Source organism: Aptenodytes patagonicus, chromosome 11 (genome assembly GCF_965638725.1).
Source record: "Aptenodytes patagonicus chromosome 11, bAptPat1.pri.cur, whole genome shotgun sequence".
In the NCBI taxonomy this organism is placed as follows: Eukaryota; Metazoa; Chordata; class Aves; order Sphenisciformes; family Spheniscidae; genus Aptenodytes; species Aptenodytes patagonicus.
In genome coordinates this window covers 15114365-15129697 of record NC_134959.1, presented here as the reverse complement: position 1 = coordinate 15129697, position 15333 = coordinate 15114365, and the positions used below count along the sequence as shown (strand labels likewise).

At 35.8% G+C, this 15333-nt stretch overlaps 1 protein-coding gene across 1 annotated transcript in view; it reads left to right on the top strand.

Moving 5' to 3' along the window:
- Positions 1-15333, top strand: part of ITFG1 (integrin alpha FG-GAP repeat containing 1) — a 92964-nt gene that overhangs the window by 69547 nt on the left and 8084 nt on the right. The window contains exons 14-15 of the mRNA XM_076349252.1: positions 870-948; positions 14823-14947. Coding sequence (XP_076205367.1) covers positions 870-948; positions 14823-14947 — 204 coding nt within the window. The remainder of the gene's footprint in view (positions 1-869; positions 949-14822; positions 14948-15333) is intronic.

Genomic DNA, 15333 nt, shown 5'->3' with positions numbered 1-15333 from the left:
CCTACAGTTTAGAACTTACTATTTTTTGAGGTATGATGTGAAATGTGTCATCATCTCTTCTTTTAGTGTTCTTTCTGTAACTCATTTGAAAGATCTTTACTGGATTTGATGCCCTAATATCAGCTTGAATTCAGCATTTAAAAAAACAAACAAACAAAACTTTCTTTAAAATCTATTCTTACAGTTGTCCCCCCTCCTCTCCCTTCCCCACCATAGGAGATAATTGTGTCTGCCCCTTCTTGCTTAGAAGTATTTGTTATGGTTCATCACTCAGTAATCCACAACTCCCTTTTTTTTTTAAAATTTGTTTTTTTATTTACTTTTTCCCCCATAACTGTACTTTGATGTTTAAGTACACTTTCTCCCTCAAGAGAATTTGCTTAAAATAGATATTGGTACTCAACAAGTAACTATTCAACCACTTTCATTAATTAAACGCTGCTAAAGAATGATAACAAAATTTTGAATTTGTATAGTACTTATTCAATTCAGAAAGACCATCAAGATAGTGCATTCTCTCAGACAATATCAGATGAGTTCTGTTTTTGAGAACATGCAGTTATTTCTTTGAATTTTTAGGGGGTTTTTATTTTACTTGTAACTTTGAAGGAAACATTAAACCTTTTGCCAGAGGACTGAATAGTATTGCTTTCTTCATGAGAAACTGAATGTTACTTAGCCAACTGATTAGCCTTATCTCGAAAATTAATTTCCATATGATGCTATGACCAAAACAGTTGCAAGATTTTGAAATTATCTATGTCAAAAGGAAATTACTAATCTAGAAACATTTTTCTTTGGTTTACTGTTTTATTACTATAGCTTTGTCTGTTCCTAAAATTTTGCCTGCTTTCCCCCCCACCCTGTAGCCTTTCGGTGTTAATCAGCCTGGTCCTTACATCATGTACACTACTGTAGATGCAAATGGATACCTGAAAAATGGGTCAGGTAAGATAACCTCATAATGAGAATACACATGGTACGGTCTGTCTGTATATACTTTTCAGCAGCCTAAAGAGTTGGAAAGAAGTCTACAGAGTGAAATGGGACTGGTTTTGAATAGTGTCTTCAGTTTACAGGGCCAAAAACCCCTAACTTTCTCTTATTTCTTTACAGATTGCATATTTATTACAAACATTGCAACTGCATTCTTCTCCTTTCTTCTGTCCCATGCAAATTGGGTTTGAACAGTTGGCTATATCTTGCCCAATCTGAAAAAGTCGTTGGGTACAATATCATCAGTTTGTGACATAGCATAAACTTCTAATGATTTACTTTTTCTACCAGTTCCTTAGCAATTATGTATTAAGAAACAACAGGGGCATTGAAATACCTAAACAGAATCTTGTAGCTACATGAAAAGGGATCAACATAATATTCAGTAAACACAGGATGTATTTTTCTGGAGTTGTTCATTACATCTGGCAGGCTAACAGGCATCTATAAAATCATGATTAGCATGGAGGAAGATAGAGGGGGAATGGCTGCATCCTTTCGTATAATACAAGAACTACAAAGGTATCAAAGAATCATTAGGTAACGGGTCAAAATAAATGGAAAGAAGCAGTGCTTCCTGCAACTTGTAGCTTAACTAGAGGTTTAATCACATGAGATGTTGCAGGTGCCACAGTTTACATGAGTCCAAAAACAAAGTAGGCAAAAAAAGAATAATCCATTAGGCCATGGTCCGAGCAGTGCCTAATGTTAGAAGAATATCCTAGGTTTTGTGCTGCCTTCCTAGGTATGTGCTAGTGGCTCCTAGAAGACACAGGTGACTGTACTAAGAGGTCTATTAGTCTAACTTATGACTGTTCATCTTATGACCAGGATCTCATAATGGACATGCTTCTTGCTTAGGCAAAAAATCCCACACTCTCAAGCCAAAGTATGGATCAGAGTATGCACGTCTGTAAGTTGCGCCATTCTGACTCCTTCCCAATGGTGGCAGTCATCTGCATCTGTCATTCAAGTCTTATTTCAAATTAAACTCAAATTTTAAAAAAGTTTCCCATAGTTCACTGGGAAAATGGTATTCCGTATAACATTAATTTAAATAATAACAATAATTTAGGGGAAAAAATGCTGACATGTTAGGGTCCTAAATCAATGATAATGCTCTCACCTTGAATACTGTGCTCAGGACTGTTAATTCTACCCTAGAAAACAGAGAGAGAAAGAAGAGAGCTGCAAAAACATATCCTGATATTCTGTAGCACTTCAGTGTTCGAACATGCTTCAATATGGGTTTGAAAGCTTGAAAGTATTAGCCTACATTTTAATCAAACTAATAATTAATGCTAGCATGAAAATGCAGAGTATTTTTTCTAATAGTTGCACAAATTCATTTTAACAAACTAATCGTCCTGCCAGTTGTACACTCAGCTTCATTTCTCTGAAGGTTTTCTTCATAAGCTAAATTTAAAAAGAGCTTACATATTTAGTTAGAAACACTTAAAACCCCATGATGAGTTTAGAGATTTTTAGTTACACTACACTCTGTTAGACTATCTGACCCATGCCCTTAGGCAGCCAGTTCTGGTTGGGTAACAACTGGCATATCTCATTATTTCCAATTACCAAGATGAAGGCTTGCAAGCTTTGTCAGAGCCAAGTCACAGTACAGCTTATCTTGTTAACCATATCAGAAAATACTGGTAAAGGCCTACACAGGTTCTTTCTCCTTATCCCTCAAAAGCCTGGATTCCTGTGGATGTGCAACTTACTTCAGTATGCTGTCTTTTTGGTTATTTGTGGGCCCTAGTAACTTTTGAATCCACTAGCTTAATTAAGCCAATTTTAACTGGAGCATACATGCCTCAAATAAAACTCTACCGGTTCTGGAAAAATCAGCAGTTCGGTAGAAGACAAAATTCCACGTGAGAAAAAGACTTTAGTTAGAGATCAACAGTTATTTGGTCTGGTTTTGTCCTCAGGCTGGCCACATGGTCAGCATGCATGCAGTTGCAATTAGCCATAGCCTGAAATGTTCTTGCCCAAGCAGTAACAAAGGAGCATAGCAGAAAAAAGCTTAGTGTACTGCGGAGGGTTTATGGGGAAATAGAAGATAAGGCTAAAAGATGTTGCAGGTTCCATGCAGGAAGTAGGGCTGCTTGCAAAGACGTGCAGGATTCATATTCATACAAATACAGGCATTCTTAGTTTCACAGCTTCTATCCCGTTTTTGAAGGCATTTTGCCTCAGGACAGGTTTCTAGAGATTCCTACTGTGTTATCCATATTACTCCAATCCACACTGGAGTGCCTTTTCTGTTCTGTTCTTCTTGATAACCAGGTATCTTGGGTTTTGTCCTCTTTTTGCTTCCATGTTGCATATTGGCTTTAGAGTTGAGTTTCTGATAGAATACCGGTAAGACATACACTGTTAAATACAAGCAATTTTGTTGTACCTATTCCTTTTTTAAAAGACATAGGAGTACTTGTTTTTCAAAACAACAAAAGTATAAACAGCTTGGAATGCACTTCATATCTTAGTAAAGAGTAAAAACTCTTTTACTTTCACAAATTTGTGTAATAAAGACTGGAGTTCACTAATCTCTCCTTACGCTGTTAACTAAACTACTTGCAGTTGATTGCTGCCCCTCTGTACTCCTGGAGGCTATCTTCTTGGAATATGGACCTGTTGATAAAGCTTCTTCCTGAGAGCTGCTGTCAGAGTTACTGGAAACTACTATAATTTCTATATTACAAAATTTCTTTCCAGCCTGCCACTAAAAGTTAGTTGAGTGCATTCATTGGGTGAACATGCGTCTAAATGAAGAAATCAGTGGGTTTAAAGTAGTGTAATGTATTTATTCCTTCAGGCTCACTGGGACTTAATGCAGGCCTGCCTAAATTTGGTGCACCCGTGTGAATATAAACTAACTTAAAGAAAACACAGCTTCATAGTTCCTTTGGCCATGTGACTTGTGAATAGATACCTACACATGATCTTACTATCGGAGTATCAGGAGTACTGATGAATAACCGCCTAAGTAACAAAAAAGACAGTTTTTGCCTAGGAAAAGAAACACGTTAGTAAACCCATCAAACTGACCCTTTTTTTCTTCTTTAGGAAAGTGCTATAAAATAGCTATAAATCAAAAAAACAACATAACCTTTGCTTAGATCTCATTATACTCATTTAGATTCATTGTTCATGTAGTCAGAGAAGTTTCTAACTCTTGCTACTTATTTGTAATTAACACAATCTCAGACTTAGAAATCTGATGTTTTAAGTTAGCTCATACAATGGACTTAAAAAATCATGTCTAGTAGAATCTATATTATTAGATTCTTAAAAATATTTTATATTTGGGATATCATAAATAGTAACTGTAGAGGACTGAAACATGGCATATCTGAATGATATACTACATGCTGCTTTTTAAAATAAATTTTATTTTCATAAATTGACATAATTTTAATCGGAAGATGACAAAATAATGGGTTTGAAGGATCTCAAGTGCAGAATATCTATTAAAAGGTTAATTCACAGCAGTATAAACTGATTCTAAAACCCACTTTGAGGAAATACAAGTTTAGATGGGTTTGTTTTCTGTATGTTTGATCCTTTGGCACTTACTACTTAAGCAAGCTTATAAAATAACCCAGTGGCAAAATAAAGATGTTCTTCCAACTACAGTGTACAGACCTTTGTGTCATGGAAGAATGCACATAGCTTACAAATTCCTTATATCTGTGGGGAATAAAGCTAGCTTAAAATTTGGACCTATTTCATGTATCATTTTCTTAAATTTTTTTTTTCTGGTTCTCTCTTCCAAGAACAAAAACATTTTTCTTAAACATTATCTTTAGGGTTTGGTGAATTTGGTTGTTTGAGGGTTGTTTTGTTGGGGTTTTTTTTTGGGGGGGGGGCAGTGCTTTTAGAAATGCAATGTTTTTACAATTTACTCTAAGAAACAGCTATCAAATATGATTTAATACTGCTGTAGTACCATTCATCTTCACTGCTACCACATTTACAATAATAAAAACCTAAGAGTCCAATCATGATGAATTTCCTTTTCTGTTTTGGCATTATGAAATAACAATAATGAATTCCAAGTGCATTTATGACCCTAGCAGTATTGCTACAGGGAATTTTATAATACTGCCTTTGATCAGTTTCTCAACTGTAATATGTTAACAGATTTTTTTTTGAGTCTGCATAATTCCTGCAAGAACTTTTCAAAGTCATGTTTTCTGAAGCTATTATATTAAGTTTGTAGCTAAACTTTCTTCTTTTACAAGTCCTACTCATAAAATTCAGTAAATATTCTAACTAGAATTACTGGCCTACAGATTACTATCTTGAAAAACAGTCTGTAACATCAGAATTGTATTCTATTTGACTATCAAGAAGTACCTCAAGCAACACTTCCATAAATGTGTACTGGTGGGCAATACCAAACCCACATGGCATTTTGGGCCATGTATAAACCTACAAAACATCTTTTCCACATTAAACTTTTAAAAGTATGGCATCAATATACTATTTTAAAACTAATTTTCATCAACTTATTTGCATTCCTTATATAATATACAATCTATATCTGAAGCTTTTAATTATATGAAAGCAATAATGAGATAATCTGCTAGTTTGTAATCATATTTTTTTAAATAATTCATCTCTTTCCCAAGAAGTAATGTGAGTAACAACATAGTTCTTTTTCTAATGAAAACAATGCCCACCATTCCTCCCCGCCCCCAGTCAACTGATGCTATTTGTTGTCTTTACCACTGGTCTTCACGAGGGAACAGTTATTGGCTGGACCACTGAACACAAACTATCCAGTCACCTTAAGTTATCCTTCCAGCCCTGGGCTAAAGTAAATCATACAGTGCTCAAAGAAATGTCCACCATTTTGCTTCTGATCTTCTTAATTCTTCAGGTCTTTAGTTCTGAATTATGGTATCTTTCGTGTATGCAATATTTATGCAAAGAGTAAAATAAAAAGGCACATATGGCTGTCCTTATCTAATTCATTTTAAGGTTCTTTGATCTGCCAAGCCTTAACTACAGGAAATTTGCATAATTACGAGGGGGGTTTTAAAACATTAGAAGTTTGAATTATTCTCTCTCGTATTAACATCCCAGTATGTCGTTAAAAGATAGCAGAATAATAATTAGCGCATATTCTGTGCTTTTACTTTCACATTGCTCAATTCACTTGTAATCTTACAACAAGAAATACTGTTAAATTAGCTACAAGGAGTAGCAATTGCCAAAATGAGCATTAGAATTGAGAAGTACCGGGTCTTGTATCTGCAAGTTTATATCTCCACAGACCTTCTGTCTCAGAGGAAATTCAATTGCAACAGCTTCTTCAAATACTTAAGGAATTTTATGCTTCAGATCAGGTCTAGGTGTAAATCTGGGAGAAGTACGCAAACTCAAATTTGAGTCATGCTTTCTGATCCATTTCCTGCGATCTGCCGTCTCCACTCACCATTTCTTTTGGAGTTGTTATTTTTGAGGAGACCCCACAGTTAAGTATGAGTGTCAGCCTGGATTTTCAGCTCTACACCTGCATTTCCAGGCTTTTACTAGCTTCAAAGAAATTTCTAATATTATTGTGACACAGTGTTTTCCAGCTGAATCCTGTAAGCAACAATGCATAGCGTAAACTAGAGTATAATAACTAGGGTATAATATCTAAAGTTGAGCACAGAGTAAATCAAAGCTGGTCTTGGGGTGGGGGGAGGATACATAAGATGAATTTAGTAAAGCTAACCAAATGCAAGCTGTTGGGCTTTGGTTTTTTTGTTGTGTTTTTTTCTGTTTTTTGGTTTGTTTTTTTAAACTTCAGCATCCTAAAAAAATCATTGTTGATCATGAAATAGTAGCCCTACTAAATCTCTTTGGTTTTGAATAGAATTTTGCTTCATGACTGATGCCAGTTAGATTACTGCATATTATATCTATACGGCTCTATTTGTTAACAGTTCTGACCTTGGCTAAAACACAGGCATGTCATTTTTGCAGGCTGAAATGGGTCCCAATAATGATCCTTCGTGTTTTCTTGAGAAAGCTACCTACTTGATATGTTTGGTTTCATTTATTACCAATAACACAAACCAATTTTCTTAGAACGAATGTCCTTGTGGACCCAGAACAACATAAATAAGATCAGATACTTTAGATTTAATATGGAGCAGCTGTTAATTTACTGAAATGTTTTCAGAAACTGCACAAGGATGGTTTCATATTGTAGCACCAGCACAAGACAGATATTTTAAATTTGTTATTGCAATGTTGCCTTGTCAAGGGCTGAACAAGTCAAATGACTGGGTAGTCCTGTAGAGACTTCATACTATGAACATCTGGCTGCCTTTAGCCATCAGCATCTTTTTACCCTGTTTTTCCTTCTGACAAGCCTTCCCCTTTCACCACAACCCAATTTTTCTGTCTTCCTGCTTGCTTTCTCCCTCTTCTGCATGCCATCTGAAAGCTCAGATACCTTCTCTTTCTCTCCTTTGTAGGAATTCCTGGCCTTGAATTCTGCTTGTCAGCAGACAGGCAGATAGAAGGATAAGACTGGTAGCTATGCATTGCCATAACCACAGCAGTACTGGCTGACTCCTTAGTGTGTTGACTAGCCAGACAGCTGAGGCAAAACTGCTCACAGCTCCCACTTGCCATTTTTGTGATAAGAACACCTATGGGGGGGAAGGCCTCTTATTCTGTGCAGTGTGTGGCATACCCAAAACACTCTTTATATGTTTTTTGATGTGCCACGTGTCTTGTATTTACCAGATGAAGCCTTGTGATTGTGCAAGCCAGGCCCAACCTGGCTGGAGCTTTGGGTTGATGTATTGTTTCATGCTTTCACTTCTACTTAAAATGGGAGAGTATCTTCTGTGTTTCAGCCTGTGCTACAAACATCTTAATTTTCTCTCTTAACGTAAAAATCTGCCGATAGAGTTTGAAATAAATAGGGTCATAGTTGCAGTTTGTGTCTACCAAAAATATTAATCCTGTGGGCCAGGAACAACAGAACAATAAATGTTTAAGGTTTACTCAGAGATCAGTATCCATACGTAGGCATAATATTATCATATGAATAGAGTCATTGAATTGCTCGTATGGATCAAGTCATAATTTGTTAAAGCATCTGTATGACTGAAGCTGTATGGACTGATAGCCTTAGCAATTCTCATTTCAGAGCGCTCTCATTTTGCTGGTGTTGCTTTGTTTTGTTTTAAACCTTCCATGGCAGAATGACCTTTCACATGCTGGTGAAATGCCCTTCTGGTTTTTTGAAACCTGCTTACTCTTCCCTGTTGTTGCATTGAGTTCTCATGCTGTTTGAACTAAATTGGATTGTGAGGTGAACACAAATGTCTAGCAGCTATTACAGTAATGAATTTAAACATAAACATTGCAATATGTACCAGACAAAAGCAAAATAAGCTTAATTTCAATAGCCATTTGACACTGCAGGATTCATTATGTAGAATTCCACTATACAGAAAGAAGAGCGTATTAATGGAACAAGCTGGAATCATTTAATAATTGAATAGCTGGATTCTGTTAAGAGGGATTTTCTGGTTGCTGTAGGTGGGGATACCCTGCTAGTATGTTTTTCAATATAACTCTCTTTTGTTTAGAAAACTTATTTGAACTTGTAATGTTGCATGCAATATTACCAAACTTCAAATATTTAGGCATTACAAATTAGACAACTTTCCCCTGTGCAAAGGGTTGGAATATCAGCAATACGATGATTTTGTTGTTTGGTTGTTTTGGGGTTTTTTAAGAGCTTTTAAAGAGTTTCTAGTTTTAACTTCTGTAATTTTATGGTGTAAAGTTATTCTTAATGAAAACATATATTCTCATATAAATGCATTGTAGTTTGTGCTTTCAGAAGTATCACAAGTGTTAGCAGCGCTGCAAGTAATAGGTATCAAAGTTGCAAGTCTGCACTTTCAGTCCACTTCCCCCAGTTATTTCTGGAAATCCAGAAGAAGGTATTGCGGAAAGCGTTGAGAGGTGAAGTTATGTACTGCATTAATCTAGAATTTCCTATTGTGTGGACTAATGAAAAGAGGCAAACAGCTATGTCAGGAGAGGGAGACGTCCTCAGCCCTTAGAAAGTTGAACTTGCCATTGCATAATTTTAAGCAGAAAAAGAGTTCTTTCTCCGCTACATTTTTTTTTCCAACCGATGACCTACAACTCCAAAGGCAGTAATGAGGGAACTGAAGTAAAGCTTTCAACTAAAACCAAGAAAATAAAATTCTCCAACGTTCTAAAATGTGAGATGGTTGGGGTTTTGTTTTTTTCTGAAAGCTGCTTTGTAATTTCTTAACGCATATTACACAGGTATTTCATTATTATCAGTTATATTTTCCCTTTCTTTTGCAGTAAGTAGTTCTGGCATATTTTCAAATAAAATAAGGAGCTGCCAGCTTCAAAAGATGGGGAAACACTTTGGTGTGCAATGTAGCACAATACCGATAATCACTGTAAAGTAAATATCACTGTAGTGTTTCAACTATGCAGCTTAAGTGACGCACATTCACTGTGAAATTCTACCTAACTCTTGAACTGGCTTTGTCTTATTCCAGCTGTTGCATGCATGTTGTTCACAGCTATGCAGCAGTTCGTGCAACTTCTGCATGTAGTTTTTTGGAATAACTTTCAGTTTTTCTAGGATGCATATATGTATCTAATCTATAAGAAAGCAGTCCTTCATGTGTTGACCTCAATATTAGGTAGATGATGGTACAGAAGAATTTAGATGCAAGTCTGAGACTAGAGACTACAACTCAGATACTATGTTTTACACAATGAACTGTTTTTTTACCAGAAAAGCTGCCTACATTGTCAACAGGAACAAAGAATGTATGTCTAAAACAAAGCAACTCCTTCTTATATTTTCTAACTCTGTTAGATTTTGGGGTTTTTTTGACAAGTTGATTCACACTTCACAAGTATCTTCAGTTACTATTTTGGTAAATGTATTAAAGCTTCTGATAAATGCATCGTTTTGCAAATTAGAGGAAAATATAGCAACTGGAAGAAATAATGACATAACATTTTTATTTATGAAAATACATTTAGCTATTCAGTCCTCTAATATACTGAATTTGGGGGACTTTTGAAAGCCTAAGTATTATTACTGCATTTTGAATTAATCTGGATGGCTTTAATGGACTACTTAAATGCAAATGATATTTTGTCAAGAAAAGCGTAATTAAAAAAATTAAAAGAATGGCACTTCAGGAGACCACAGGTTTGAAATCAGAGTTTCCATTAGTCTTTCAACTCTGTGTAGCGATCTTGTATGTCCTGCTCTATTATTCCACAAAACAAGCTTATTTAAACTGACTGAACAATACCAGTATCATGAATCTATTTATGTAGGTTCAACTAGACTGTTCATAAATCCAGTGTCACATATTATCAGTTCTGTTCAAAGAAACAATAGAAAGCATTGCTTCTACATGTAAAGGCAATCACCTTCCCTTCATAAAGTTGAATTGGCTTCATTTAAGCACTTATGCTGCTTAGGTGTAGTCACCCTGAAATAAGCTGTTAAGGACACTGCAATTTAACCCAGGGCATATTGCGCTACTCTTAAGCTTTCAGCAAGTTTACATCAGTATAATGGAAACAGAAGGGAAATGCCTTAATTCAGATGTAAAAGAACAAGTACTGTATGTGTCATAGACGACACGTCATTCTGTTTTTCAGAAAAGACTTTCAAAAGGTTAATGATATGTATTGCTTCTAATATTATATGCCAGACTTCAAAAATAAGGAGATTGATTCAGAGATGTCCAGAATGATTTCTGAATATCAAACTGCAAAATTTTATAAGGTCTGGCTGCCCAACATCATTAGCTATTTCTTAAAAATTTGGTCTCTGACAGGCTGAAACCACTGAAGACCATGTCTTAAAATGTTGAGGTTTTTTACTCTGCCCGAGGCTTTTGAAGCAATAAACTTAGCGACTTATGATTTAAAACAAAAATATAAACACCAATACCTATACCAATATCATAGCCCATGAGGTTGTAGCGAGATGGGTGTCGGTCTCTTCTCCCAAGTAACAAGCGATAGGACGAGAGGAAATGGCCTCAGGTTGCGCCAGGGGAGGTTTAGATTGGATGTAAGGAAAAATGTCTTTACTGAAAGAGTGGTGAAACATTGGAACAGGCTGCCCAGGGAAGTGGTTGAGTCCCCATCCCTGGAGGTATTTAAAAGACGTGTAGATGAGGCACTTAGGGACATGGTTTAGTGGACATGGTGGTGGTGGGTTGACGGTTGGACTTGATGATCTTAGCGGTCTTTTCCAACCTCAATGATTCTATGATTCTATGATATCTGGGTGCTTCCAAATAACTTTTTGAAACAAGAAGCATAAGGCAAAAGACATAGTGTTGAATAGTCTTTAAAGTAGTATTAAAAAAGTAATAATGTACAGCATGACCAGGGGAAGGTTTTTTAATTCTTGTTTATGGTAACAGTTCTACTGATGAAGCAAAACAAACTGTGAAGCAACAGCCACTTTCTCCATCTTGCTTGCATAGATTTCCAAAAGCTTAAAGAACAATCTTAATATAAGAAATAAATCCTACCTTCCAGCTTGAAGATGGAATAATATTTTCAAATCTTCTTGGAACAAGTAGAAAAGTTTTTACAATAGTTTTACAACAGAACAAATAGCTAGAGTTGCTATTTAAATTAAATTTTAAATATTTTCATAAGTAAATTAATTACCGGTGACTGAGAACTTCAGAAATGACGATAAACTGTTAACAGTACTCTCTGTAATTTCTCTTTTTATTTATAATCTTTGTTCAAGGTTTTTATGTTTCTCAGACGAACGCTTGTCATTCTTAATTGTTTGCAATTCTAAGTGGAACATTTGAGTAACCATCATACTCCTACAGAATTTGTGATAGATATAGGTGGAGTAAAGCAAGAAATAGCCTCGAAGATCTCATATCTGTAGCCGGCTTTTAAGTAAACTAGAACCTTCGATATGCCATCATCCCAAGCCCTGCTTAGCTAATATCTCCCAATTTTAAAGGCAAATTAAAAAAAAAGGTATGTGCACATTTTCTGCCTGCTATGTAGAAGAAAACATTCCTTTCTCACCTTTGCAAATGATCTATTTACATCCTGAAGCATAAGATTTCATTATCCTTATCTTAGTAGGCATAAGAACCAGTGTTAGTGGCCATGAAATTATTCAATGCTTTTAAGAATTCTAGCTGCAGTATCTGACTCTCTAACCTCTTTTAAGGCTGACTGCACACTGTGTATGACATTTTCTTTTATTTCCTTTAATTTAGTTGACATTCATTTCATTTGTATGATGAAAGAAAAAAAGGAAGATCTCAGTTGCAGTCTCCTCATAATCCTAAATATTTCACTCAAAAGTCATTCTAAAAGCTTTTCAATGTTAAATATTACAGCAGCACCTTGTTCTTTTGGGAAAAGTCCTTCAGAATTCAGCATTAGTGAAGCAAATTTTTAAAGAAAATTATTATATTCTAGCATGATCAAGTAATACAGACTTTGTTTTTATAACTAAGTCAAATTTAATACAATTAAACTTGTTCCTTGCTACTTTTATATTGGAACCAGTGCTTTCAGATATTATGTGCTTACTTTAATTTGAGAATTACTCAAATTTTAGATTTAGAAATTGAGACCTAGAGATTGAGCAATTTAGCCAAGATCATGTAAGGGAAGTCAGTGACAAAATGGGGACAGACTCAAGATTCAAGTCCTATACTGTTATCTCAACTTAGCAGAAAAATCCCCATTCGTAAAGAGACAAGCTGCTCAGCTAATGCTGTCTGCCACAGATTCCATAATCTAGGAATTCACCTAACAATGTACGCAGTACACCTTGCCCCCACAACAGAGGGCTGAAAGTACAAATCCTATTTAAATATTTCCACATCTGCTTGCTCATTACATGGTTCTGCATGGGGAAAAACTAAATCTAAAACGTGCCTAATCTTTAAGACGACTGTTATTGTTTCTTTTTGCTAATAGCGTTTCAGCTTAACAAAAAGGTAACTGCATCAGCCTGACTGTTCAGATCTCATCTAAGTGTATTTAGTTGACATTTATCTTGCCTTTTTAAATAAAATTATCATAGCTCTAAAAACACAATAATACAGAATATTTACCTCGTGATTAAACAGGCCTGTTTCAAAACATGCCTGACGGCACATGGCAAGCTTCCTCCTAAAAAGCTGGTGGAGGCTGGGGAGGCTCAGAAAAATAGAACCATAAAGTAATCATTGTATTGAATAGGGGTTCAAAATTATCATCATCCAATATACGAAGTAGTTTGTCCCCATAAGAGGATACAGAAGCTGAAGAGCTGCTTCTGAAAGTAAGTGTCCTATCTTGGTAGTCCCTTGGTGTAAGAGCTTTTATAATACTCTTGCACAGTCACTTTCCAGAGACTTCCCACTGGGATCGCTGCTGCTTTATAGTGGCAAATGCATGCTTGCGCTTATCAGACTATCTCCAGGAGCCAAGAATGGGAGTTTGTTTCTGCTTTTTCTTGAAAGGATGTTTGGCTTTGCCAAAGAAGTTGTGGTGGTGGTTGTTTGGGGTTTTTTTTTCCCCCCTCTGTTCACTGCAACTGTGCAAGATGCAGTGCAACTAGTATGGCCCACAGCCAGTTGTCTGAAGCAAAATACTAACTTTCAGAATCAAGCCTTGGAAGAAAGTGTAGAGAGGTAGAAAGGAGTTGGCTGTGAATTCACGTTCTTTATTCACATTCTGTTACGTTTTGTCACTTAACTTATAATTTCCAATTTCAGGCATAATGTGTCAGTTGTCAAAGCAGAGAAAAATCTGACACTTAAAAAATACTGACTGTACGTCATATCTTTGTGAAAAACTGTTTTATTGATTACATAAGCCTACTTGTTCCCTTGAATTAATTTCTGTTAATCTGGTGAAGGGCTGAATTCACTGCGGTGCTTATGAGGTGCTGATACCATTCCTGCTGTGGAACCAGATGACTTACTAAGAGGCTTTCTAGAGAATGAACAAAGAATCTACGTAGGATCTGAATCAGTTTGCCAGAAATCAAAAGATTACAAGATTTTTATTTAAATGGAATTATCGGATACTTTGCAAATGGGATGTTAGTGAACGTGTTGATAGCTGCAACACTTGTCTGTTTCCCTACTGCTTTTCAGGAAACAAAGAATGTTGTTTTTCCCTTACAGTCTCTCCTTTAATTATTTATAATTACATGCTCTTACTAGGACCTAACTTGCAACCACTGTAATCCTGTTGTCATTAAATCAATTTATTATTTGAGAATTTGTTCATGAGAATTTAGCTAATTCTGTGAAACAAGAAAAAACAGTAGTAACTGATTAACACTAATAAGAATTAAAGTGAACTTTCACATGTTGAGTCTGAGCTTGTAAATCAATGAGGCAAAAGACGTGGCACTACTCATCTCAAAATAAATGTGGATAGCTGATTTCCTCTCAACTTGTAACAAATAGTAGAGATTCACTTTAACATAGAAATGGTGCTCAAAAGAATCATTTTACCTAGAAATCTAAAGCATTTAGGCTATTCTCCAAGTGAGTGCCCACAAGTAATTTGGAATTGTGGGACTGAGCCTTTAAGAATTAAATAATCATGCGGTTGGTTAAAGTTTTTTAAACACTTTTATTACTGATTCTGAAATGTGTATTTGTGTAGAAAGTTAGTGGGTTTGGGGTTGGTTTTTTGGGTTTTGTGGAGGGTTGGGTTTTTTTTTGTTTGGCTTTGGGCTTTTTTTTCAAAAACTTATTTGGGCTTCTTTTCTAATTATATTTCAGCTGGACAGCTTAGCCAGTCAGCACATTTTGCTCTCCAGTTGCCATACAATGTGCTAGGTTTGGGACGTAGTGCTAATTTCCTCGACCACTTGTATGTTGGCATTCCTCGTCCTTTAGGAGAAAAGGTTAGTTGAGATTTAAGACTGTCAAGCTAATATTTATGGTGTTACCTTTCCTAATAGAGTTTGGATGGAAATACTGCTATGGACACTTTTTTTTCAGTAGCAAGAATATCAAAGAACTAAGTTTGAATACAGAAAAGTTTGCCAAAAAGAACCTTGCATGCCTGGTTTTTTGGGGGGTGTATAAGCTCTCAAGCTAACACTAAGACCGAAAGATGACTGCAGTTGTCTAAAATGTTAGCACAGGTATATAGTGCTTGTTTATATGGTAAATGTGTATTAGATCTGAGGGTCCAATTATTATGTTTTCAGCTGTAAGACTTTCCTGGGGTTGGTCTGGCCAGCCTGTAAACTCACATAATCCTTTCTGCCTCAGTGATAAAACCACA